The 25,771-nt window shown below is 42.0% G+C and overlaps 1 protein-coding gene across 3 annotated transcripts in view; it reads left to right on the top strand.

Moving 5' to 3' along the window:
• JHY (junctional cadherin complex regulator) overlaps nt 1-25,771 on the top strand; it is a 64,497-nt gene that overhangs the window by 9,057 nt on the left and 29,669 nt on the right. For 2 of the 3 annotated variants that reach the window (XM_027081988.1, XM_027081987.1), the window contains exons 2-3: nt 5,421-5,937; nt 23,467-23,580. In XM_027081988.1, the coding sequence (XP_026937789.1) occupies nt 5,421-5,937; nt 23,467-23,580 (631 nt within the window). The remainder of the gene's footprint in view (nt 1-5,420; nt 5,938-23,466; nt 23,581-25,771) is intronic. The other variant, XM_027081989.1, reaches the window with a different exon arrangement.

Below are 25,771 nucleotides of genomic sequence, written 5' to 3'. Positions count from 1 at the left end.
GTGTTGACCTGGACCACACAACACAATTGAGCTTCTCCGCACACAAGCTCAGGACAATGGGGTTCTTTAGTATCATGTTCTATTTCAACCATTAGATTTGTTTCTGTGAAGTATTACAGCTTTCCATGCTCGATAGTTTGCAAAACATAAACTCCCATTTGTCTCAACACATGGTTTCCATCAGAAAGGGAAGAAAGGGGGATGTTTTAAGATAATCATGGCAGGTGTACACGGTACAGTGTCATTAAAGCTCTTAGAAGAGCCACACTTTCCGATTCTCATCTTGTAAATACACATTATTAGAGTGTCTCTTCAAACGATTGGTTCAAAAGCATCTTTCGCAGCCAGAGCAGCTCATTACGTCTGATTTGTTTCAAACCCTTCTGTATTTTCCAGGTTTCACTTAAAATGTCCGTCTTCCCCAGGGCGTGTGAGATTGCTTCCGCGGGCATCTAAGCATGGCAATTTGTCGAGGCTGGAAATTACGGCTCTTTCTGAAGGTCTAAAGTAATTGAATTCTCCCAGTTTTATCTTCCTCATCATCTTCCAGCAGTTCTTAAAATATCTCATCATGTGGAAACACTGACATTTCTTAATCCCATTTCCTAAATTATAGTTCAAACAGATTCTCCATGCTGCCTAGGTCGTGGTAAAAAAAAAATTGGATTTTTAAAGATAAGTGTTCATTCTTTCAGGCCACTAAGGTCCCACTTAGTGCGTCACGAGACAACTTTGTGTCCTGGAAATAACTTAAGCCCTAGGGAGAGAAGAATCCCTTGAGATCCATCAGGAGGAAGCATAGTACACACCAGTGTTGTGTCCTGGTGACAGAACACAACACACAGCAAGCAAAGACCAGTGATGGAGCTCGTTGGCATGTGCTTTTATAACCAGCCCTTCCTGGGACCTTCCTTACTCCAGGCCAAGAACATAGTTCTAAACATATATACGTATATAAATGTGCTTAATACTCTCAACGACTATGAGGTAGGCACTATGATTTTTTTTTTAGGTAGGTACTATTATTATCCTCATTTTATTGATGAGGAGCTGAAGCACAGAGAAGAACAATAACTTGCCCACACTCCCACGGTAACTGGTGGCACCAGGAATTGAGCGCAGGCAGTCTGATTCTAGGACCCTCGTCCTTTGACTTTCTACGGTACCATTTCTCAGAACCAAAATATTCCATATCATTTATTCCATGAGACTGAGGGGTGTCTATAGCCCTGACTGTGGACATCATGCCATCATCAACTAATGCTAGTTAAGTCTGGTGACCAGTGTGAGTGCCAGTTTTCTTAGTATAACTGCAGAGATGGAAGTCAGAGGCTCCATTTCCTTCCATCATCAAAGACTACCTAGTTGTTAAAAAGCGTGGGCATTCCTCGCTTATCGACTCTTGTGAGTTCATCATAGGATCACAGAACAAGAGAGTTGGAATGAACCTTGAGATATCATCTAGCAATTGGATCTGGAAATAAGAGGTCAACATATTTTCATTGATAAACAAGGTCTGTCCTCCTAGTTTAAATGCCCATAACATTCTGTACTTCTGTACTGTTGGTGCATAAGATCCGTCCGCCTGTCTTCCTCACTCAGCAGCCAGTCCATCCGCCTGTTTCTGTTTCACTCACCGCTCACCTCCAGTGCCTAGGACTTGGGGAGCCACTCAGTACATATTTGTTGACTGGCCAACTGACCGACCGACCGATTCACTAACTCCCCTAAGGCAGGCCCTGCAACAACACCTGCTTCACCACCACCTCTGGGATTGGCTGTGTGATACAGGGCGAGTTACTGGACAGGAGCCAGATCCCAGGGCCAACTGCCAGGGTCTGTATCCTGGCTGCACCACGTATTAGCTCTGTGACCTTGGAAAAGTGACAGAAGCCTGTTTCTTCATCTATTAAATGGGCATAATAATAGCACCTCCCCATAGGGTTGCCATAAGGAGAAAACTAGAGATTCGCTGTAAGCTTTCCCTAGATCAGCACGTAGTAAGTAGTGTGTGCTATGTGCTATCTTCCCAAAGCCAGCACTCTACAACCCACCCAGCAAAGCAGCAAGACAGTGGGCTCCAATAACGTGTGTTACTTTTAAAGGTTGCCAACCCCTGCTCTAAATAGTGCAGAGGACAGGGCTACCTGTTCTAAAACTTTGCCCCCAAAAACCATATGGCCTCTGTACATAATCCTTTCCAAAAACATCACTTTGCCTATCCAAAAGTATTTGTCTTACTATAACATCTTTGCTAATTAAATGATTTTTACTTAATTAAATAAATCCAAACTCTCAGGTTAATGTAGTTAAGCCAAACCCTTCACAGAGTTTACAAAGCCCTTCAAGATTTCACCTCTGCTTAACCCTGAGTTCTAATCCTCCCACCTTCCCTTTTATCCACATAGAATTTGTTCTTTGAAAGTCCCATGTTCTCTCTCCCCTCCATTCCTTTTTACGTGTTGTTTCCTCAGCCTGGCTTACACTTCCTGCCCTTCTTAGCCTTCGGTCTCAGCTAAGCCATCACTTCCTTCAGAAAGCTGCCCTTTCCCCCAAGATGGGATTGGATGTCCCTCCTGAGCCCTGATGGCCACTCATCACTCTAATCACAAATAGCTCATTTCCTGGTCTGTATCCCCCACTAGGCTGTGGGCTCACCACTGTATCCCCCTAACTTAGTATGTGCTCAATAAATACAGAATCAGTGAACGAGCAAATGCATGAGGAAAGTTAAATTCTGTCGAATCAAGTGAATGAATGAACGAGGAGAGTTAGGCTCACTTTTTCCTTTCAATATATCATAGATATGGGAAATGGCATGTTCCTTCATTTCAAAAAATCTTTATATCTTTATTTACTTGAAGATGTACTTTCATCTTTTCTTCCCCATCTAAACAACCACTGCTGAACCTTATACTTAATGCAGCACAAGATAAGCCCTAAAATCATTCACTGATTTGGTCCAATGCAGGAAGTTTTTCTGCATGTTTAGATTCTAATTTACTGTTGTTGGTTTTTTTTAATATCTAAATAAAAATAAAATAAAATAAATATCTAATGCCCAGTTATTGATGGAAGCATCACTTGTTGCCTCTTCTGCCCATAGCGCAGGGTAGAGGTTAGGGAAGGAAGGATAACCCTCTGTCCCTACTGCCCAGGACCTTAACCAGGTGAGAAGATGCGGTTGCCATAGTGAGAAGTGAAATAAGCACAAATACAGAACATGAAGTAAGCTATATTGTCTCATTTTGATTTTATGCAACCTTGAGAAATAAACAGAACAAATATAATTGATCCCTACTTACAGATGACAGAAACCAGCTCGGAGGTGACGTGATTTGCCAGCTGATGCACAGATAGGTAGTGGCAAACCCAGAACTTAAGCCCAGGTCTGTCCAGTCCCAAATCTAGATTATGCCCTGCTGGCCCCCTCCCTGCCCCTGGGACACTACATGCCCAGTGACCCTTGGAGCCAAGTGAAAGGCAGGGCCCAAAACTCCTGTAAGTTCGCATGAGGGGACATCACATGGAGAAACCTCCTCAAAGCCTCAGAGGCAGGCAGCCCTGTGGAGTTTCGGGAGCGGGGAGTTGCACGGTTTGATGTCAATTTCCTGACAAACGTGGACCATCTCCATTCAGGCACTTTGCTGGAGGAGAATATCATTTTTCTTCCCTTGGTGGAAAAGGAAGAGAAGCCTATCCCAAGAAGTCTTCTGTCTTAATATGCAAACTAAAAATTCAAAGTGACAAGGGGAATTCCCTGGCAGTCCAGCGGTTAGGACTCAGCGCTTTCACTGCCGTAGCCCGGGTTCAATCCCCAGTCGGGGAACTAAGATCCCATCCCGCAAGCCTCGCAGCGCAGCCAAAAAAAAAAAAAAGACACTAAAAATTCAAAGTGACAATTAAGCAAGACATAGGAGTTGGGGCTTTCTGCTCTAGTTTTTGCTTTACATCAAATCAAAGAACTCTAGGTCCACATTAAGAAGACGAAATTAACATTAGGGGCACCATTAGTTTGTTTACCCAGCATAAAATTATGTCCTCTATAAACGGGAATATCAAATAGCATAAAAAGCCCAGATGATTTACATTTTCTTTTTGATTAGAGGATTGCATCTACTGTACCAAGGAAGGAAAATCTCTCCCATTTAGCTTTTGAAGATCAAAGCAGCCATTAAATATGCCATATTACCAGCATTTTTTTTTTTTCTTTTTTGGTTAAGACTAGGAGGTACTTTGCAAATTGAGATCGTCATAGAGAAAAGGGAGGACTTTATTTGGAGTCATATGTACTGATTACAGACCAGTTCACTCCCCTCGGGCTGGACCCTGTGCTTAACCTTTTATTCAGATAGGGCTGTCTACAGCTTAAAGCTCACACTGACCTGTCTACTGAGTTTTGTGTACATAGACTTGACCAAGAGAGTACAAACTGAGAGCTTTCAGAGGCACCATCTGATTCCAAAAGTTAGGGATCTTTCTGTAGCACATTTGATAAAATCTACAAAGACGAAATGAAGTCACAAGTAAAAATCACTGATACAGGAGGATGAACCTATGTAGGTATTCAGTTGGGATAAGTCTTGCTTTCCTCCCACGAATGGCTCAGACTGAGTCATTGTTCAGGCAACAGTCGAATTTCCCTTCCCAGATAAACAGCTAAATGTGTAGATCACTAGCTAAGTGTGAAATCCATTTTATCTTCAGCAGCTTGGTACTTATTCAACTTATGGTGTGTCTTAAGTAACAGCATTCTTTGCATCAAGGCCATTTACTGGTTTAACATTATAGACATTTGTTTTCCAGCATATATAAATTAACCATCCCCCATCTTTTTAAAATCACTGAATTGTACACTTGATTTTTTAAAATTTTAAAAATAAATTTATTTATTTATTTATTTTTGGCTGCGTTGGATCTTTGTTGCTGTGCACAGGCTTTGTCTAGTTGCAGCCAGTGGGGGTTACTCTTCATTAGGGTGCACGGGCTTCTCATGTTGCGGGGCATGGGCTTTAGGCATGCGGGCTCAGTAGTCATGGCTCGCGGGCTCTAGAGCACAGGCTCAGTAGTTGTGGTGCACGGGCTTAGTTGCTCTGCAGCACGTGGGATCTTCCCGGACCAGGACTCGAACCCGTGTCCCCTGCATTGGCAGGCAGATTCATAACCACTGCACCACCAAGGAAGTCCCCATCCCCCATTTTTATTCCATATTTCAATGAACTTAGATAATTATGACTTTTTGCCCTTATGTGTAGTGTGTAGGTCTAATTTGAGCCTGGGATGTGTCTTTCCCATGTAGATAGTAAAAGGAAAATTGTAGGAGAAAGATGGAGATTGATTTTGAATAAGATGATCAGCTAAAGAGAACGAGTAAATCTGTTTGGATAAAGGACTTGACATTTCTTTTCTGCTTTGGGCAGTCAACAACCCATAGAAGACAAATACTCAGACCTGCGCTATGACCCAAATTGGAAGAGGAAAAAAGAGGAAGGGAAGTTGTTGGCTGTGGAAGCACTGCCAGAGTCTGTGGACAGCTCTGCAGAAAATCTGACTTTGAATCCACTTTACCCTTCCAAGGAAACTTCGATGGAACTCTCAGGGGGGAAAGGTGAACAGAAGAGCCCACCGAGCACAGCCTCCTTACCTGGGAGTGAATTTTTAAGTCCAAACTACGAGCATGGTGCCCATCGCAGCGGGCCATTTTCAGTGCTGAGCAGCAGTGACCCGGAGGAGAAGTCCAGCAACCTCTCTCAGTACTTGAAGAGTTCAAGTTCACAGAGTGAGGTATTCCTGCCGGGATCACACGGCCCTCGGCGAAGGAAGTCCAAACAGTATTTTGTGGAAAAAAACAAACTGACTTTGGGATTACGCACTCCGAAAACGGACTCTTATCTTCAACTTCACAATAAAAAAAGGCGGGAAACTCACCCAGAACAGGTATGTAGCAGCCACCTAAAAATCCCTTCTGAGCACTAGACTGGAATTTGCCTTTGTTTGAAATGGCCAGGTATCACTTCCTCTGGGATGGTGACGTCATTGTAACCACCTGGCTGAGTAAAATGAACTCCGTGTCCCTTGCCCCTCTTTGAAGAATCAAGGGAATTATCCCACAAAGTCTTAAGAGCAAAATAAAAGCCGTCAATGGCTTACAGTGCTGTAATTCAATTATTATATTCAAAATGTTTCTATTCAAGGAACCGTAGAATTTTCTTTTTAACTGTATGCTCCATTAGATAAAATACAGGGCTGAGAGTTTGATCCCCTATGTTGGTTGCCTTTGTTCCCACTAAGGCACTAAGGCACCTATTAAGTTCCTCCAGTACATTGGAGGTGCAATGACACACTCATATCAATAACAGCAGCTCACTTGCAGGAGTGATTCTCAACTTAGATTCTGTGTACATATTGGGTGGTGGTGCAAGGAGGGCAGGATACAACATGAGTATTTTTCTTTTATTTTCCAGTCGATCCTATTATCTTTCTATTATCTTTCCATTGATGATCACTGTACCGTCTTTTATCCTGTGCAAATGATGTGATACCATTACAAACTTTAGTCTCCCCATCTATAAAATTGGAATAATAATAAGTGCCATCCCTTTCTCATCTGATCGTTTTGAGGGTATATTCTATCCCAGATGATGGATTCAAAACCTGTTGGAAGGGAGCTTCCCTGGTGGCACAGTGGTTGAGAGTCCGCCTGCCGATTCAGGGGACACGGGTTCGTGCCCCGGTCTGGGAAGTTCCCACATGCCGCGGAGTGGCTGGGCCCGTGAGCCATGGCCGCTGAGCCTGCGCGTCCGGAGCCTGTGCTCCTCAACGGGAAAGGCCACAACAGTAAGAGGCCCGCCTACCGCAAAAAAAAAACCTCAAAAACAAAACAAAACAAAACAAAAAAAACCTGTTGGAGGACTTCCCTGGTGGTCCAGTGGTTAAGACACCCCGCTTCCACTGCAGGGGGCACAGGTTCGATCCCTGGTGGGGGAACTAAGATCCTGCATGCTGTGCGGCACGGCCAAAAAACAGAAAAAAAAAAAAAAAAAGCCTGTTGGAGCCAGTAAACTTAGTTCTATTTCATGGGTGCACATAAAGATCACATCTGCCCACTTCCTAGTTGATATGTTCGTGAACATGGGAAAACTGGCTGGATCAGTGCATCCAGCACCCTTATTGAGGAGACAACTTGAAATTCATCACCCACTAATGCGGGATCATTTTCAAATATGAAGGAGAGGTTATTACATTAAATAGGCATGCCCTTAGACCTCTCCCAAATTCAAACTGATGCTGTGTAGAGTACTCTCACCTGTTCTAACCTGTAAGTATTTCCTGATAGAACAAGAAGGATGAGGTGGGTGAACATTTGTGATTTTTTCTTCTTAATTGAGAAACTCCTTATATGGTCTTAAAAGATTATGTCACATCCTTGCCTTTGTAACTAATAATAAAACAAAGGAATGGGTGTGTATATTTAGTTGATTATCAAAATGAATACTTAGCTGACTTCAAACAGAATTTTTTACATTTTTGACTCAGTTTTAGTTGTTAATGTACTTTTCCATAAAACTTCTGTGAAATTTTGAATTTTGCTTGGTTGCTCATTTTAAAATATAAATTCTGTGAAAACTGTTTATAGCCAATAATTTCTCCTAGACTAGGACAATATTTTTCCTTTATTTTTAAATGTGTTCTCAAAAGAGAAGAGGCAAATAGTGAGGCCAAAAAAATTAGTTATATCTCTAATAATAAAAGTGAAAAAAGATTTACTATAAACTCTTTAATTGATTTTGTAATTGCTAATTTTTCTTCATAGTTATAACTTAATTTACAAACAATATCATGGTGTGTTGCCAGTGATTCCATAGCATAATTTTCTTCTCATTATGCCAAGGAGGAAACTTTAAAGCATTTTAGGCTTGCCCAGTCTTTAAGCTTGTGAATTATTCTTTGAAGTGGCCATTGACCTTGTCCACCACTTTCTCCAGGTTCAAATGTTTAAGGGCTGATTGCTAATTATATTCAAAATTGTTTCTTCACCATTTTCCAACCTATATTTCCTTCATTCTACTTCTATTCTTTTAAAAAAGAATACCAATTAGTTTGACCTTACAATGATAGAATGATAGGTATAACTTGTTTATTGAATTATAGTCAGTAGCGTGGAATGTGTTCCTTTCAAATCATTATTTATATATGCAGTATGTGCAGGTTTTTCTATCAGTGCAGATTATACGTCCCCTGATGGGCAAGAACTATGCATTGTATTTATTTTTAGTCTTCATGGTAATTAGCCTAACACATTGTAAGGGCTCAGTAAGTACATGGGAAATGCAACGCATCTGTCTTCCGTCACCTCCAAACTATTTACCATCTCCTTCTCTTTACTGTGATTTGAAGTTTATGTGGGAGAAACGGTATTTCTAGAGCAGTGGTTTGAAATTCTGGCTGGATATTAGATTCATCAGAGAAAAAAACCCAAAGTGATTCTCAGCTCTACCCAGACCAGTTTACATAGCTGGGTGAGATCCCGATCTTTTTTTTTAAAGATCCTCAAGTGGTTCTAACATGAAGCCAGCTTTGAGAAGCATTGCTCCAGACTAGAGCAGTGGCTTTTGTCCTTGGCTTCACATTGGAATCACCTGGAAAATGAAAAGAATACTGGTTCCTTGGCCTGCAGCCCTGAAACTCTAATTTAAGTCATCTGGGGTACACTGTAAGCATGGGGAGCTGTCAAACCTCCCCAGGTATTCCTCGTGTTTCATTAAGACTGATCTAGAGCAGTGATTCTCAAACATCAGAATCATCGGGAGGGCATGTTCCTGGACCTAACCCAAGGATTTCTGATTCAGTAGGGGTAGGGTAGGGCCCAGGGATTTGAATTTTCTACATGGTTCCAGGGGACGCCACTTCTGCTACCAGGCCAACACTTTAAGAACCACTGATCCTTTTTTCCCTCAAACTTTAAGATACTCATGAACGCCCTGAGGATCTCGTTAAAATACAGATTTTGATCCAGTAAATCTGGGGTGAGACTCAAGAGTCTGCATTTCTATCAAGCTCCCAGGTGATGCCAAGGCTGTTGGTGCTTGGACCACACAGAAAAAACATAAAGGGTTTTTCAGAAACCTACAGTAACAACTGTGACAGTCAGTACCCATTGACCCTTGATGTTTGCAATGGCGGATCGGATTATTGTGTTGATTTGGGGGGTGGGAGGTAAGAAGTTGGGGTGGCAGGTTTGGAGGCTGTTTTATATTAGGCAGCATCCACCTGGAAGGTTTTCATATTTGAAAGTCTGTTTTCCCCGACTCATTTCTTTGAAAGAGATGACAAATACCTTAAAACTAGAAATACTGAAAGGATAAATGACCTCTGTTGTTCAATAAATGAATAAATGTCAATTACCATTACATGGCCAAGAAAACCCAGCTTTTTAATATATCATTTTGTTGCAAGCCTCCATGCCCAGTTGAATCAGACAGGGTCTTAAGCAGTGTATTGTATTTGGGAAGATTTGAAAGTCTAAGAAGTTCACAACATCCCGGTAAAAAATGTGAACCTTTAAAAAAAAATAAAACTTGAAAAGTTCACATTAAAAAAAACAGGCAAGAATCATAAAGCAGGGATTTCCCTGGTGGCGCAGTGGTTAAGAATCTGCCTGCTAATGCAGGGGACATGGGTTCGAGCCCTGGTCCGGGAAGATCCCACATGCTGCGGAGCAACTAAGTCCATATGCCACAACTACTAAGCCTGGGCTCTAGAGCCCATGAGTCACAACTACTGAGCCTGCATGCCACAACTACTGAGCCCGCATGCCACAACTGCTGAGCCCACATGCCACAACTACTGAAGCCCGCTTGCCTAGAGCCCGTGCTCTACAACGAGAAGCCACTGCAATGAGAAACCCGCACACCACAAGGAAGAATAACCCCCGCTCGCTGCAACTAGAGAAAGCCCACGTGCAGAAATGAAGACCCAATGCAGCCAAAAATAAATAAAATAAATTAAAAAAAAAAAGAATGATAAAGCAAGCTCTGGAAATTAAGAGTCATGAGAAAATCTAGCCCCACTAGATAACAGAGTATATTTTAAGCCTCAGTAATTAAATAGTAGGGTAATATTTAATGCATAAACAGACAGAAAAATAGAAGAACAGAATAGAAAGTCTAGAAATAGAACCAAATTAGTGTGAGAATATATGATCTGATATTGTGATTTGATAAAGGTAGGACCCGATTTGAGGTCCAAAATCTACAAAAGACTGATAGATTTGACTACAGTTGACCCTTGGGTAACATGGGTTTGATCTGTACAGGTCCACTTATTTGTGGATTATTTAAAAAATACATACTACAGTACTACACGATCTTTAGTTGGTTGAATTCACAAATACAGAACTACAGATATGGAGGGCTGACTGTAAAGTTATACATAGATTTTCAACTGCGTGGAGGGTCAGTGCCCCTAACCCCCACTTTGTTTGAGGGTCAACTATACATAAATATCAAAAGCTTCTGCAAGAAAAAAGGCATAAGAAAGCCAAAATATAAAGAACTAGAAAAAATATTTCTAATTCATATCACAGCCAAAACACTAATAGCTCTAATATATAAAGAGCTCCTAGAAATCAATAAGAAAAAGACCAATATCCCAATATAAAAATTCACAAAAGATATGAATAGATAATTCACAGAAAAGTTAATACATATGGCTATTAAACATACGAAAAGATATCCAACTTTGGTCATTATAAGAGAAATCCAAATTAATACTACATTGGGATTCCATTTTCATCTATAATTAAACCAACAAAATTCCCAATTTTTGCCCAGTTTACCTCTGGGCAAAAAAGTATAGTCAAGCTGATGAGAGAATAAATTGGATTAACTAGTATGGGGGACAATTTGTTAATATCTACTTAAAATACAAATACTACATACACTCCTTGAGAAAGCAAAGCATAATGGCCAAGGGTATAGGCTTTCAAGCCAGGTTGGTTGACACTGACACCTGCTAGCCATCTGACCTTGGGCAGGTTGCTTAACCTCTCTGTGCCTCAGTAACCTCATCTTTAAAATGGAGATAATACTAGTACCTTCCTCAAAGGATTATTAAGAAGATTAAATGAGTTAATATATGGAGAGTGCTTAAATCAATGCCTGGCTTATAGCGAGCACTATATACATGTTAGTAATTATTATTTTTTAAATTGACCCAACATCTTCCACTCCCAGGAATGTATCCTAGTTATATGTGTGCAGTTTTGAAATAACCCTTGAACAAAATCATTTATTTTGTCCTCATTTCTAATAGCAAAAGATTAGAAAGTACCCAGATGTCTATCATTTGGGAAATGTGTAATAAATTATAGTATATTCATATAACAGAGTACACTGTAGCTATTAAAAAAAAAGAGATGTTCTTCATGAACCATTATGGATGGACAACCTATCAGGATTTATTATTACTAAAAGAGAAGCTAAAGTTGTATAAAAGTGTATACAGGGGCTTCCCTGGTGGCCCAGTGGTTGAGAGTCCACCTGCCGATGTAGGGGACACGGGTTCGTGCCCCGGTCCGGGAAGATCCCACATGCTGCGGAGTGGCTGGGCCCGTGAGCCATGGCTGCTGAGCCTGCGCATCCGGAGCCTGTGCTCCGCAACGGGAGAGGCCACAGCAGTGAGAGGCCCACGTACTGCAAAAAAAAAAAAAAACTGCAGTGAGGTACCACCTCACCCTGGTCAGAATGGCCATCACTAAAAAGTCTACAAATAGCAAATGCTAGAGAGAGTGTGGAGAAAAGGGAACCCTCCTACACTTTTGGTGGGAATGTAAGTTGGTGCAGCCACTGTGGAAAACAGTGTGGAGGTTCCTCAGAAAACTAAAACAGAATTACCATATGTTCCAGCAATCCCACTCCTGGGCATATATCCAGACAAAACTATAATTCAAAAAGATACATGCACCCCTACTTTCACAGCAGCACTATTCACAATAGCCAAGACATGGAAACAATCTTCATCGACAGATGAATGGATAAGGAAGAGGTAATACATATATACAATGAAATACTGCTCAGCCATAAAAAAGAACAAAATAATGCCACATTTGCAGCAACATGATGCAACTAGAGATTACCATACTAAGTGAAGTAAGCCAGAAAGAGAAAGACAAATACCATATGATATCACTTATATGTGAAATCTAAAATGTGACACAAATGAACTTATTTACGGAAACAGACTCACAGACACAGCAAACAAACTTATGGTTACCAAAGGGGAAAGGGGGTGGGAGAGGGATAAATTAGGAGTTTAGGATTAGCAAATACCAACTACTATATATAAAATAAACAACAAGGTCCTACTGTATAGCACAGGGAACTATTGGATTGGCCAAAAGGTTTGTTCTGTTTTTTCTGTAAGATGGCTCTAGTAGGGCTTCCCTGGTGGCGCAGTGGTTGAGAGTCCACCTGCTGATGCAGAGGACACAGGTTCGTGCCCCGGTCTGGGAAGATTCCACATGCCGCGGAGCGGCTAGGCCCGTGAGCCATGGCCACTGAGCCTGCACCTCTGGAGCCTGTGCTCCGCAATGGGAGAGACCCCAACAGTGAGAGGCCCGTGTACCACAAAAAAAAAAAAAAAAGTGAGAAAAGATACATAGGTGGTTAATTGTAAGAGGCTGGAGGGGGAGTAGGGTGGGAGCAAAACTTTTCACTTTATACCTTTCCATATCTCTTATTTTTGAACCATGCCTATGTGTTTAGAATATACAGTGTTTTGTAGGAACCCTGGTAACTTTACACCCCCGATTGCTCAGGGTCACCTGAATTGCACTTTTGCTTGAAAATAATGGCTCAGAGTAGAACCACTAATTTTTAAATTCAATTTCTCCACAATCATTTCACCATTTTTCATAGATCTGTTAATCTCACATTAAAATGCACTGGAAAAATCACTTTTGAATACATTGCAAGATCTTAGTCACATGATGTGTGAGGCAAGGAACTGATGTAAAAACCAACACACGCTGGACGGCACCTAAGTATCACAGTCAGCCAATAACTTCGCTCCTGAATATTCAGTGCTTACTTTTATTTATGATTTGTTTCATAACCATAAGTATTTGTCTGAAACTCAGTAGAATTTGAGTCAATTTATGATCTACCATTAAAGGAAACTGTCTCTTCAACAATGAGCTACCTTTTTTTGTTGTTGTTTTTGGCTGCGTTTGGGCCTTTGTTGCTGCGTGCAGGCTTTCTCTAGTTGTGGTGAGGGGGGGCAACTCTTCATTGCGGTGCGCGGGCTTCTCATTGCGGTGGCTTCTCTTGTTGCGGAGTACGGGCTCTAGGCATGCGGGCTTCAGTAGTTGTGGCACGTGGTCTCAATAGCTGTGGTTCGTGGCTCTAGAGCACAGGCTCAGTAGTTGTGGCTCAAGGGCTTAGTTGCTCCGCAGCATGTGGGATCTTCCTGGACCAGGGTTCGAACCTGTGTCCCCTGCATTGGCAGGCAGATTCTTATCCACTGCGCCACCAGGGAAGTCCTGAGCTACCTTTCTATCTTGATTCTAACGTGACTTTGAAGGCTGATGAAGGCGAAATTTAGTACAGGCTCAGAAAGGAGCAGTAAGCTTCATACATGTTATTCTGGTTTTTTCCTTGAAATTTCTTAAAGAAATTACAGATACTTTGCAGTGTGCATATAGAAAGGTTATTCAATTAGCTATGGCCTTCTAAACAATATAAAGTCCTATATAGAATCCACTACCCATTCTGAGCATCAGCACATCTTTGAGACCGTTGCTGAGGCAGCAGGTAACTCAGCCAACAAGCATTTATTGAGCAACAGTGTGTGCTAGGTACTCTTCTTAGTGCTAGGGATGTAACAGAAAACAAGACATGCAGAGCCCGGCCTGCAAGGGACTTACATCCAGTCAGGTGACAGGGAACATGTAACAACTTCAGGAAGGGATAAACATCTCAAAGGATACTGAATCAACTTTCTTTAATAAAGTAATGAGCAGGGTGTAACTGGGATGTTTAGCGAGGTACTTGGGGAAGGGCTCTCTGAGGAGATATCATTCGAGTTGAAACGTGAATGGACGAAAAAGAAAAGACTGTGTAAGCTCTGGGACCTCAGCCTTGGAAGCAGCATTCTCTCCTAGGGGGCAACACAATATAGTGGGAGAAGAGATGAAATTGAAACAGAACACTGGTTTGGGAGTCAGACTATCATGGGTTAAATGCTGGCTTTTCCGTGTACTAGGTGGTACCACCAACTAGATATTTGAGCAAGTGACTCTTCAAACCTTATCTTCTTCGTCTATTGTATGGGGTCCATTTCTGCCTTGGAGGGCTACTGGAAGAGCTTATACAAAGCTCCTGACACGTGGCAGACACTCAGTGAAGGGAAGCTGTTATTACCACTGGTCATTCCTTAAGCCACGAGAAAGGAATCCACCCCGGGAATAGGTTCTCCTAAACAGCTTTTTTTTTTTTTTTTTTTCAGGCTACAGTGTCTCAAAATGAAAGGGACATGACTGCAGGTAGAATAAGAACAAAGTGTTGTCAAAAGAATAACATCTGTAGGCTCTTGCAGCCCATTCTATGATGTGACTCCCAAAAGACTGTATACAACGGGGGTGGACACACCTCACACTCACCATGCTGTCTCCTGAGGGTCCCCAGTCAATCAAACACTGCCCCATGGATTATAGGACCCTACAGTCTTGTACCCAACTTGTTGGCAATATTTCTTTAATAGTTGCCTTTGGTCTCAGTTGTATTTCAAATATTTACACTTGGTGATAAGGAACATATGAATATTTGATACTTTGAAGTGCAATTTCACATCATAACTCTTTCAAATCTATCTTCTCCACTGCCTTCACAAATGTTCTTCTTAGATACAAATCTGATATCAATCTCCTGCTTAATGAGAGTCCCTGTTGATTTCAAGATAAAATTCTGACTCTCAGAGTGGTACTCGAGGCCTTTTGTGACCTTCCTGCCATTTTAGCCTCATCCTTTGTCACTCCTCCCTTGCATCCTATGCTCCAGTCGTACTCTGGGAACTCACAGCTCCCAGAACCCAGTATTTCCCCTGGGCCTCTGTCCAGGCTGATGGATTACTTTTCCCTGTCTTGTTTGCTTGGGAAAATCTCAGCCTCCTTCTGAGATTCAACTCAAAATCCCCTATCTTTATGAAGACTCTCTGAGTTCCTCCCTCATCCTTGAACATCCACCGTAGAATCCGTAACACCACACCGCACTATTTACTGTATGTGTCTGTATGTCTTTACATGACTCTGAGCTCCTAAAGGCTCATCTCTGAACTCCGAGAGCCTGGCATACAGTAAGCACTTTCTACATCTTTTATGAAGGAATGTGATTTTTATATAGTTTTGGGGGGGTTCAGAATTTTACCACTTTCAAAATGAAAAAATAAAAAAGACTAGCGAGCTTCTGCTCTTGACTTAAATAATGGAATTTGGCATTGAAAGACCAGATTTGAGCCCCGTTATTATTAGAGCCAATTATTACCTTTGGTAAATACAAAAAAAACCTTGCTGAGCTTTGTTTTTCCCCATCAGAGTGAGGTTACAAATGTTTGCCTTCTTCTACAGACCCAGGATTATTTAGATGCCCAAATAAGATGCCGTATGTGAACACTTTGCATAATCATATAGCCCTGTATAAATATATTTATTATTGAACATTTGATTTGAATTTAGCCTCCCATTGGATAAGATTAGTATCGAAGTGATGTGACACTCTCCTTTTCCATGGTTTTAAATTTCATGGTTTGTGAAACTTTTGGTTGTCTATAAAATTAAACTTTACCTTTATTTAAATTATGATCATCTTTTTCTAATTATGTTTGGTTAGAAACACAGAATTCTTTTTTATAGAATTCCTCTAGTCTGATGGTGTTTTTGAGTCCCATATCTCATATTATACTCATTAAAAATATGCTTCTACAGAGTAGGTACTCTGGGTATGTTCATTGATTGACCTTTTGTTTTTTATTTTGCCCTGTGCAACCACAACAAGAACACTTACTTATGACAGCATAATTTAAACTGAACTTTATGGTTTTTCAGTACAAGAAGTTTCTTAAGGCATCTTTCTTGTATGCACTATTCGGCACTTATTTATCTGATCTGTGGAGTGACACTTCACTAATTCGACATCACTGAGGAGGGATCCATGGAAAGAAAACTTTCCCCATAACTGAAGCACGCCCTTTCAAAAACCAGAACTTGAACAGAATTAATCCTGTCTAAGGATAGGTGTCCAAAATGTGCCTGGAGAACCTGATAATTCTGTGCTCTCTAACCCAGGCCATAGTGCACTGTTGTGCAGTAAAGTCGAGAGCTATGGTGATGGGAACCATCCTTTGCCTCTTTACCAAATTCCCCCAGATGCTACGATCCTGTGGTCATTTTATAAACTGCTGTCAGTGTATATGCTCTTCAGGAGCTTCTGGCCAAGTGGGAAGCAGACATGTAAACAGTCAGAACCAAGTGATAACTGCTGTCCTGGATACATGTCTGGCCCCAAAGGAACCCAGAAGAAGAAGTATCCAAGTCTGTCGGGGGAAGTCAGAGAGGGCTTCACGGAAGAGGCAGTCACTGAACTGATTCTTTAGGGAGAAGTAGAAAGTAACAGGTGGAGGTGGACAGCAAAGTTACCACAGGCAGAGAGAGCATATGGGATGGCATGAGGGTGAGAAAGGACACTGTTTAAGTAGAGACCTGTGGGTACAGGGGGAAGCACTTTGGTGCTGGTCATGACCTGGCAGTTGGTCAGTTAATCAAGTAAAGCGGTTAAGGCAGATGTGGCAAACGATGACCTTAAGTACTTTACTTTCACTTAAAGTATATAAATACGCATTAATTCACCAACCTTTTACTGAGGGGCTGGGCCTTCCTGTCAGTGTATATTCAATGGACTACAGATTTGTATTATCTTTCTCACGTCAGTTTGAAACATCTATGGTGTTCACTTCCGATTTCTTTGTCTTTTTTTGCAGTACGCGGGCCTCTCACTGTTGTGGCCTCTCCCGTTGCGGAGCGTAGGCTCCGGACGCACAGGCTCAGCGGCCATGGCTCACGGGCCCAGCCGCTCCGCGGCACGTGGGATCTTCCCAGACCGGGGCACGAACCCGTGTCCCCTGCATCGGCAGGCGGACTCTCAACCACTGTGCCACTAGGGAAGCCCCCGATTTCTTGAAAGCAACGTAAAAACTTAAAAAGTGTTTAGAAACGAGCTAAGATCATAATCTTTCTAGATTTTTGTGACTCTTCCCTAGTCTTTTACAGGCACCCCTCCCCAGTTATCTTTCCATTTGCTTTATTGGGTCATTCTAAATTATTTAACTTATTTTTTCATGGAAACAACTCTCTATTCACACTCAGATTTCTCCAGATGATCTAACTTTTAAAAAGAAAGTTCATAATTTTAACAACACGTACAATAGGAATAGACAGGTTTGAGAACACTCATAAAAGACTCCTGGTAAATATATAACTCAACTAGTGGAAATAGACATACCAAGGCATACCACAGAGTAGCTGACCAGCCATGAGCATTTGGCCCACTATCTTAAGAAAGGACCGGAGAGTGTTACTTAATCTAGCAAGTTAGTTAAGCAGAACTTCCGTGTCGTGCATGACTAGATCATGAGGATGGGCGTGTGCGTATTTAGGCTAGAGAAATGGGCATGGGCCTTTCATGGAGGCCCCTGTGTGTCATTTTAAAGCGGGGGCTCTCAGGATGTGGTCCCCGGACCAGCAGCATCAGAACCGCCTGGTAACTCATTAGAAATGAAAATTCTCGGGCCCCAGCCCAGATCTCCTGAGTCAGAAACTCTGGGGTGACGCCTTCACCTCTGTGTTTCAACAAGCCCTCTAACTGATTCTGATACATGCTCAAGTTTTAGCCTACTGTGCTGGAGAGTTAGGCCTTTCCTCTACATGACGTGGAATCGCTGAAGGATTTTAGTAATGGAGCAGTTTGCATCCTGTGACCAACCAGAGGTCACACCTACAATATTCTGAGTTGTGTTAACGGGAAGTTCAGACACATTCCTAAAAATCTCTTTCACGTTCTTGAAAACAGCTGATTGCTTCGTTCCTTTGCATATAATTATTAAGAGCTTATTAGGTGTCAGGCATTGTCCTAAGTACTTGGAATACATCCGTGAACAAAGCAGACAAAAATCCCAGCCTTTGTGGGGCTAACTTTCTATTAGGAGGAGACAGACAATAGACGGAACAGATCATCAGCGTACTAGCAGGTGATGTAATGGTGAGGAGAGAAATGAAGCGCAGCAGAGGGAGAGGGGATGCTGGGAGCGGGGTTACAACTGTAAATAGATCACAGAGGAGGTGGGAGAAACCGCCAGGCAAATATTTGAAGAAAGGGCTTCCTTGGAAAAGGGAACAGCAAATGCCGAGGGCTGAAGTGCTGAAGGGCCATTGGGTCTGGGGCCGAACCAGCGAGGGAAAGAACAGAGATGGGATCCCAGCTTCCACCTTGTTTAGCTGACAGCCTCCAGGCTTTAATATAAACCACAGATCTAGCCAGATAAACGCTAGATTAGATGTGTTCTGATGTAAACGGAGCGTCCAGTGAGCAATGTAGATTGATCTTCTCACTCAGTAACATTTATTGAGCACATATGCACCAGGCACATCCAGAACCACCACGTAGCTCATGGGAGTAGCGCCTCTGGGGCCGAACAGTCCAGCACGGAGTCCCTACTTTTCCTGCCCTCATGGGACTTAACATCTAGAGGCGAGACAAACATAATGACCAGGGTGAAACTTGTCACACAAGGGAAAGGACAGAGCACTAAGGCCGTGAGCTCAGGTGCATCTGTTATAACCTCCTCCGGGGTATCAGGGAAGGCTAACTATATTTCAGCCAAGGCTAGAACAGCGAATGGGATTGGTCAGGATAAGTGAGGTAAAGGGGACTTTCCAGTCAAAGAATGGCCCTGTGTGTGTGGACCCAGAGCATGTGGCCCAGCAGCAGACCTGAAAAAGTACAGTCTAAAGAGAGCAGGGAGGGGAGGCTGAAGAGTAGAGGATGCAGGGCCTTATGAACCTTAAAAGGCAAGGGCAATGGAAAAGCATCAAAGGATTTTAAAGTAGGGGACTGGCATAATTAGTCTGGGGTTGTTAAAAGCTCAAGTACCTTATCTGGAAAATGAATGTAAAAATAATATATCCAGAGGTGTCAGTGTCATCCATTTCTTCCCGAGCCCGTACGTGCTAAATACTGATACATTACGAAGTGTTCTACAGGATGGAGACGGTGGCCAGGCAGAGCCAAAACATTTCAGGTTTCAGGTGTTTTGTCTCTAAATAGCTGAATAATTAATACAAATCCCCAGATAGTTCAAACAGCTGTCCTAAATCCCCGTGTTGGAGCCTGACCGTGGCAGGCTCTGTGTGTTGCCATGCCTCCACCTCTTCTGCTGGCCGTTTGTCAATACAGGGGGCAGTACCATTGATCTTAGCAGGTGCAGACTGACACAGAGCAAAGTGTATTAGAAATAGTACAGTTAAAACTGCAGATCACTCATTAGCCAAGTTAACAAAGAAACATCAACTGAGTCCGCTGATTACGCCCCAAAGAGAGGGATTCAATAACAGCTGTGTTGGAATGATGGCAAGCAAATGCCACATTTAGAAAATTAGGACTCTCTGGCCTATTTTAACGGGGATATACGCTCGTTGTTAACACCATCAAGGAATGAGAACAACAAGGAACCTAATAAATTAATGCGAGACTCCCCAGGACATCTAAACACAAGGTTATTAACAGAAAACAATAGAGGGGAAAAAAGGACCCGAACCTCCCGCGACTGCAGGACCACACACTGATATTCTATTTAAACATGTTTCAGTGTGTGTCTCTGCGGACACACAGTGATTCACATACAGCTCTTGGAAAAGCATCAACTTTTTTTGTGGCGCTGATTCTCCAAGAACCTGATGAGTTTCTTTGAGAGAGAAGTAGCTGCCCAATCTAGCTCAGCTGTACTCGATCTGAGTTGCTCTCCTACATATAAACCCTCACTTCAAAGCCGGGGACATAATGTACAATTTTTTAATGGCTCTAGACCCAGGCACTCAGGCGCTCTGCTCTGCGCCTTACCTCAGTGTAAACACCTAATCAAGATTGCCTGCGCTCCGACAATAGCAGCAAATGCAATTCGAGAACCACAAGCCTTTGAAGTCCTCCAAGGAAAGGCCGGTTTTCTAGTCTGGGATAATGACATGCCATGATTGCTGTCTTTGTTGTATCTTTTCAGTGGAGAAGCAATTATGGCCCCAATTTAACAGAATAGACATTACACAGCTTATGATGCTCAAAATGCAATTTCATTTGATCATTTTCTCGATTTGATTGGTATTAATAGAATGGTTCACCAAGGAAAAAAAATAAATAGCTAGCAGAGGTTGTGTCCCATTCCACTTTCAAAGAGATAATGTAGAAGTATGTTTTACTCACTCAGAGACTCAGTGGAGTGATTCAGACACCAAGTTCTACCAAAACAGCCTGTGGATGGAAATATTATACATCCTATGTTCTCTGGGGAAGGAAGCGTAGGACAATGTATTTTTCATTTGTAAAATTTTTATCAGAGCTCCATAAGGGATCCCATCGTTGTTAATCAAACAATTAATATCACCAGTGAAAAACCAAATTAACTAAGTCCCCTTTACAAAAGCCGGCATCAGACCCCCTAGTGGCAGATCTAGGAATAAACCCAACTTCTCCCAGGCTCCAGCTTGTCCAAGACATTGCGTGTTTGAGGTTTAAAAAAGGATGATTTCCTCGCCTGCTTAGGCAGCCTATTTAGATTTTTTTTCCTGCCCCTACCTTCATTTCTCCTCCAGGATGGAGTTGATTTTTCTTTTAAATGAGTTGTGTATCTGTTTAACGTCATGGCAGTAAGGGACTGAAGCCTTTGAGCAAATGATGACAGAAGCTGTGAAATCTAATACTTTTACTGTCATCCCATGTTTCTGGAACCAGTGAGGGACTGAGAGATGGAAACATGAGAAGCGGTTCCTGACCTTGGGCATTTATAACATTTACAACTCCAAACTTTCCATCTCAGCACAAGTTAAACTGTTCCACAGTATTGTGAAGTTTTCCATTTGCAGAGTAGGTAATCACTCAAAACCTGTTCATTACTTCCGTTTGTCATTTAAAAATTGCCATGATCCAATAGTACATTTTGTACCTTGTATTAGCGGTGAGAATTCAAACATGGAAAAAGTTATATTTTCATTTTTTCCCATTTTCAGATCCTTTAAGTACTGAAACTTTCACACTATTTCCCTTATTTGTATATATTAGTAGGGCAGTTGTGATGGGGAGGCATTCAGGGAGAGAGGGGGTTACATCCAAAACAAAAGGAACAAATAGTCTTTCTTGTGTCAGAGAAGCCACCTTGAGTGGTAAGGAATGAGGTTATCTTCACTGTCAAATGCCTGCTTACTAGTTAATATTTAACAAGTATTTTTGCCTCTTTCTGCATTGAATACTAGTCTGAATAAAAAGTCAGCAGCAGAGGGAGAATTTAAACGCAGCCATAACAGATTCTAAACCCCATGCTCTTTCCAGCGTTCCACCTTGCTACTTCTCACACCACACAGTTCACCAGGGGAAATTTAACAAAACAAGTATCAAATCCTGAATCTAAATTTTAAAATTAAGGACATCAGTTTAGAAATGGGGAGACCAGCATCTTGCAGGTGACAAAGCAGGGTGGCCACAGGACCCCATATGAATAATCTTTCCCAGGAGGAATGACAAAAACATCTTGAGAAGTCTTCTATATAAGAGAAGGCTTGGGGAAGGCATCTTAGGTTCTACCAGTTTAGGGCTGTTTTCCGACAGAGGGATTGACTTATTCTACGTTATTTCAAAGGGCAGAGGGATAGAAATTACAGACAGACCTATCACTGCTCTTATAAGGAAGAGCCTTATAGCATTTAGGTTTCTGGAGGATGGAAAATAATGTTTATCACTGATACAACAGAGATTCAAAGGTCTAACATTTTACTCCAGGGAGTGTTTGAAAGGACCAGGTCTCCCACAGAAAGGAACTGTTCACAAGCCACCTTGTTCCTTCTTTCTCCGTCAAGATCTTTAAACCTATACGAATAGTGACAAGCAGATAACTCCTGCCTGGAGAAGGGGCAAGTGATTAGGCAGTGAGGGGAGGAACGTCTACCAGGTGTACTGGATAGACGTTGTTGATAGAGGGTGTATTGGATAATTACCACCAGAATCTTTGCCAACATTACTATCGCAGAACTTTAAGTTTGTTTCTGAAATGCTACCTGGTGGCTAGAATTCCGTATAGCACAGAAGACAATCTAATTCCTTGACTTAAAACAGGTAGCTAATGAGAGCCTCCATAATTTGGGAACCTAAATCCATCAATAATTTGGGGACCTAAATCCATCAATAATTTTGGGACCGAAATCCCACACAGCTGCCTTCATCACTGGCTCCCAAACCTGTCTTCAGGTTAGACCCACCTGGGGAGCTTTTAAAGTATGAGACTTATATCTGGGGCCACTCCCAGAGCTTCTGATTTAATTGATCTGGGATGGGACCAGAACATTAATTTTTAAAAGCTTCCTAGGTATTCTAATATCTGTCTAAAGTTGAGCACCACTAACCTACATCATTCCAATTTATGGGGTGTCAAAACTACAAATTCTGCAAGTCAAAGATGATATTTCCAATAAGTGAGTTAACTTACAAAATCGCTAAATGCACAGTCTCTGGAGCTAGGCTGCCTGGCTCCTCTGCTTACTAGCTGTTGATTCTGGGCAAGTTACTTAACCTCTCTGTTCCTCAGTTTTTTCATTTGCAAAAAGGGGATAATAAAAGGTACATACCTGGTAAGACTGTTGTGAGAATTAACTAATGTATACGAAATGCTTAGGACAGCTATCATGAGCATTCAGTGTATATTAGTTATTTTTGTTGTTCTTATCATCATCTTGGGGTACAGTGTTATTTCATGATTTGTTTGGCATACTTAAACATTAGTTGCAGCATCCGGCTCAGATAACTGTTCGAAAATCAGGTCCCCTGAGTATGTATTGAGCATTTAAAGTATTGGGTTGGCCAAAAAATTCATTCGGGTTTTTCCCATAATCTGACGGAACGAATTTTTTGGCCAACCCAATAATTAGCAGTTTGACCTCAAGACACCAATTCTCACATCATCCCTGCAAGAGAAAACATTGTTTATTCCCATTTTCCTTGGGAATAATCCAGATACCTAAGGACTGAGATGAATCCTTGAAATGAACTATAAATAAAATGTAACCCTGCAGGACCTCTTTCTAGAGTACAGACTCGAGCCCCACGGCCATAAGACTAAAATGAATCCAGTTAACGTGCTGTATATGTTTTACCCCCTTAGATCTCCTACCCCGTCAGAGTAACTGACAAGACGTCTATTCAGAACACCAGCGAGATTGGAAATGTCACTATCGACCCTGAAGACAAATGGCATCAAAAAGCCCAACAGCTAAAGGTCACCTGCTAGATTGAATTTTAAGTGTGTTTCAAGGGTTACTGCTGCATCTAAGTGATGTTTGTGACTGACATCTTATCACTTAAGGGTTTATTCTTATGCTGAGAATAGCTACCTACCTTCTGATGGGTAAAAGACTGCCCTCTGCCCAGCTGGGTCACTACTTGCTCAGCGAGCCAACCCTACCCACTTTCCCAACGTTCCATTTCCTAGAGAAAAATCATCATATCACTCTTCAAACATTCAGAGGAATGGCATGGAGAAAATACAGGCAGGAAAAAAAAAATCACAGTTCCAAAATATTGTCCAATACTGTGCTGCTCCCCAGTCTGTCTCCTTTTGGAGTCATCAGTCATACAGTATCCCTAGGTGATGGGGGATATGGTCCCTAAAAATGGGTGGGAATCCCCAGAGCCTCACTGAGCCCTCGTTTGCAGTACATAAACGCCTACTACCTATTAATTTAGCGTGATGACATCCCTTTTTTTGGCCATGGGTTTACTACTTTGAAATCACAGTATGGTTTCAGGGAAGATTTTTATGAAACCGTCCCCACTGATTGTTTTTCTAGAAGAATCAAGAAAAGTTCTAGCAGCTGATGTCTTCTTAATCCAGTGTATAGTGTTACATGGGGCGGTTGCTCTTGTACCGGGTTTTATACCTGCTTCATAAGGGATAAAGCCCTTTGAAATCACCCAGCCTGGAGGGCCTGTTGACGTCATTAGTTAAAACTATGTACAGCGGAAAAGTAAGAAGAAGAAGAAGAAAATTCATTCCAGTTTCAGAAAAGTTAGAAAAGAGGGACGGCTCAAATCATCTTTTTGCCCCTGCAGTAGCCTCCAGGCTACTCTTAGAGTTGCCAAAAAAAAAAAAAAAAAAAAAAAAAACAGAAAGAAAGAAAGAAATGAAAACAGCCATTCACCTGAAGCTTCCTGAAAGCTGATGCCAGGGAGGCCACACCCAGAAGTTGGGAGGATGGGGACAAATGTCTCTTAGAAGTGGACCCAGAGGACAGGGTCTCCTACCAGACCTGATGGAGAGCCTAGGCAGCTCGGCCAACAGGATCGAGGGGACAAAGGAAACGCCTTAAGGCTTGTTACGTGGTGTGGGTAAAGGACTGGGTCAGAAGACAGGGAGCTCTGGGCCCTGACCTGCCATTTACTCAATGCGTGACTTGGGCAAATCTCAGCTTCCCCCGAGCCTTAAGTTTCTTTTTTCTTAAACGAAGCATTGGCCGAAATGAACTACAAGGTCCATCCCAGCTGCAAAATGCTATAAATCTATGATCCTTTATCTCTAGTTACTTAAATTACTATAGGAAACACAGTTGAAGCATGTAGGATCCTTGCAAACTCTAGCTTTCACACTTGTCACTAGGAGTCTCGGCCAATGATAAAATAATCAAGGTCAAATCACGGTGCTTAACGCATGGCATGGCCCTAGGCAGAGACAGTAAAAAACTTCGTACAGAAGAAACTCAGAAGAAAGCAAAAAGGATACTGTTTCATCTCTGAGGGTACAAGACTCATTTGTTTCTAACCCACTCCTGAGTAAAGGCAATAAGGAGCAAAGCATCTTAAGATTGTTGCATCTAAATGACAGCAAGACCGAGCAGCCCAAGGGATGTTTCCCTTTCTTTATTCGGAAAGGATTTGTTAGGTGTTCGCTGCGCGTCCTGCATGCTGGCGGTTCACTCAGTGTACAAACCTCCAGGCTGACTTTTTTTCTCCTCTTCAACTACCCACCTCGGGTGGCTTCTCTGTGGTCCCCCTCCTGCCTCTCCCACCCCTGTCCTGGTGTGCCTGTGGCTGGAACCACCCCGCCAGGGTTTAATCCTATTCGGCCATTGTCTCATTAGCTGTTGCCTGTGTTTCTTTTGTACCAACTACACGATAAGCTCCTTGAACCTTAGCATTGTATTCCTCTCCACCTCCTAGCACATTGCTTTACCCAAAGCTGATCTCAATATTTAATGGTTGATTAAAAAACCATTTAAAGGTCATTCAGTGAATCTCAAGTGAAAATGGGCCTCATTTGAAATCTTTTTCTTGAAAGATGATTTTCAAAGAATCTGCATATCCCTCAGTAAACTTACTCTAACAATGAGTAAGTCACTACTAAGAGATACCTTTACGTGAAATCAAAATAATTCAGACAACAAATATTTATTGAGTACCTACTATATTCCAAC

This window comes from Aethalodelphis obliquidens, unplaced genomic scaffold, assembly GCF_003676395.1.
Source record: "Aethalodelphis obliquidens isolate GAN/ISIS:26980383/991018 unplaced genomic scaffold, ASM367639v1 scaffold46, whole genome shotgun sequence".
Classification (NCBI taxonomy): Eukaryota; Metazoa; Chordata; class Mammalia; order Artiodactyla; family Delphinidae; genus Aethalodelphis; species Aethalodelphis obliquidens.
The sequence above is the reverse complement of the archived record's forward strand: the minus strand, read 5'-3'. Positions and strand labels throughout refer to the sequence as shown.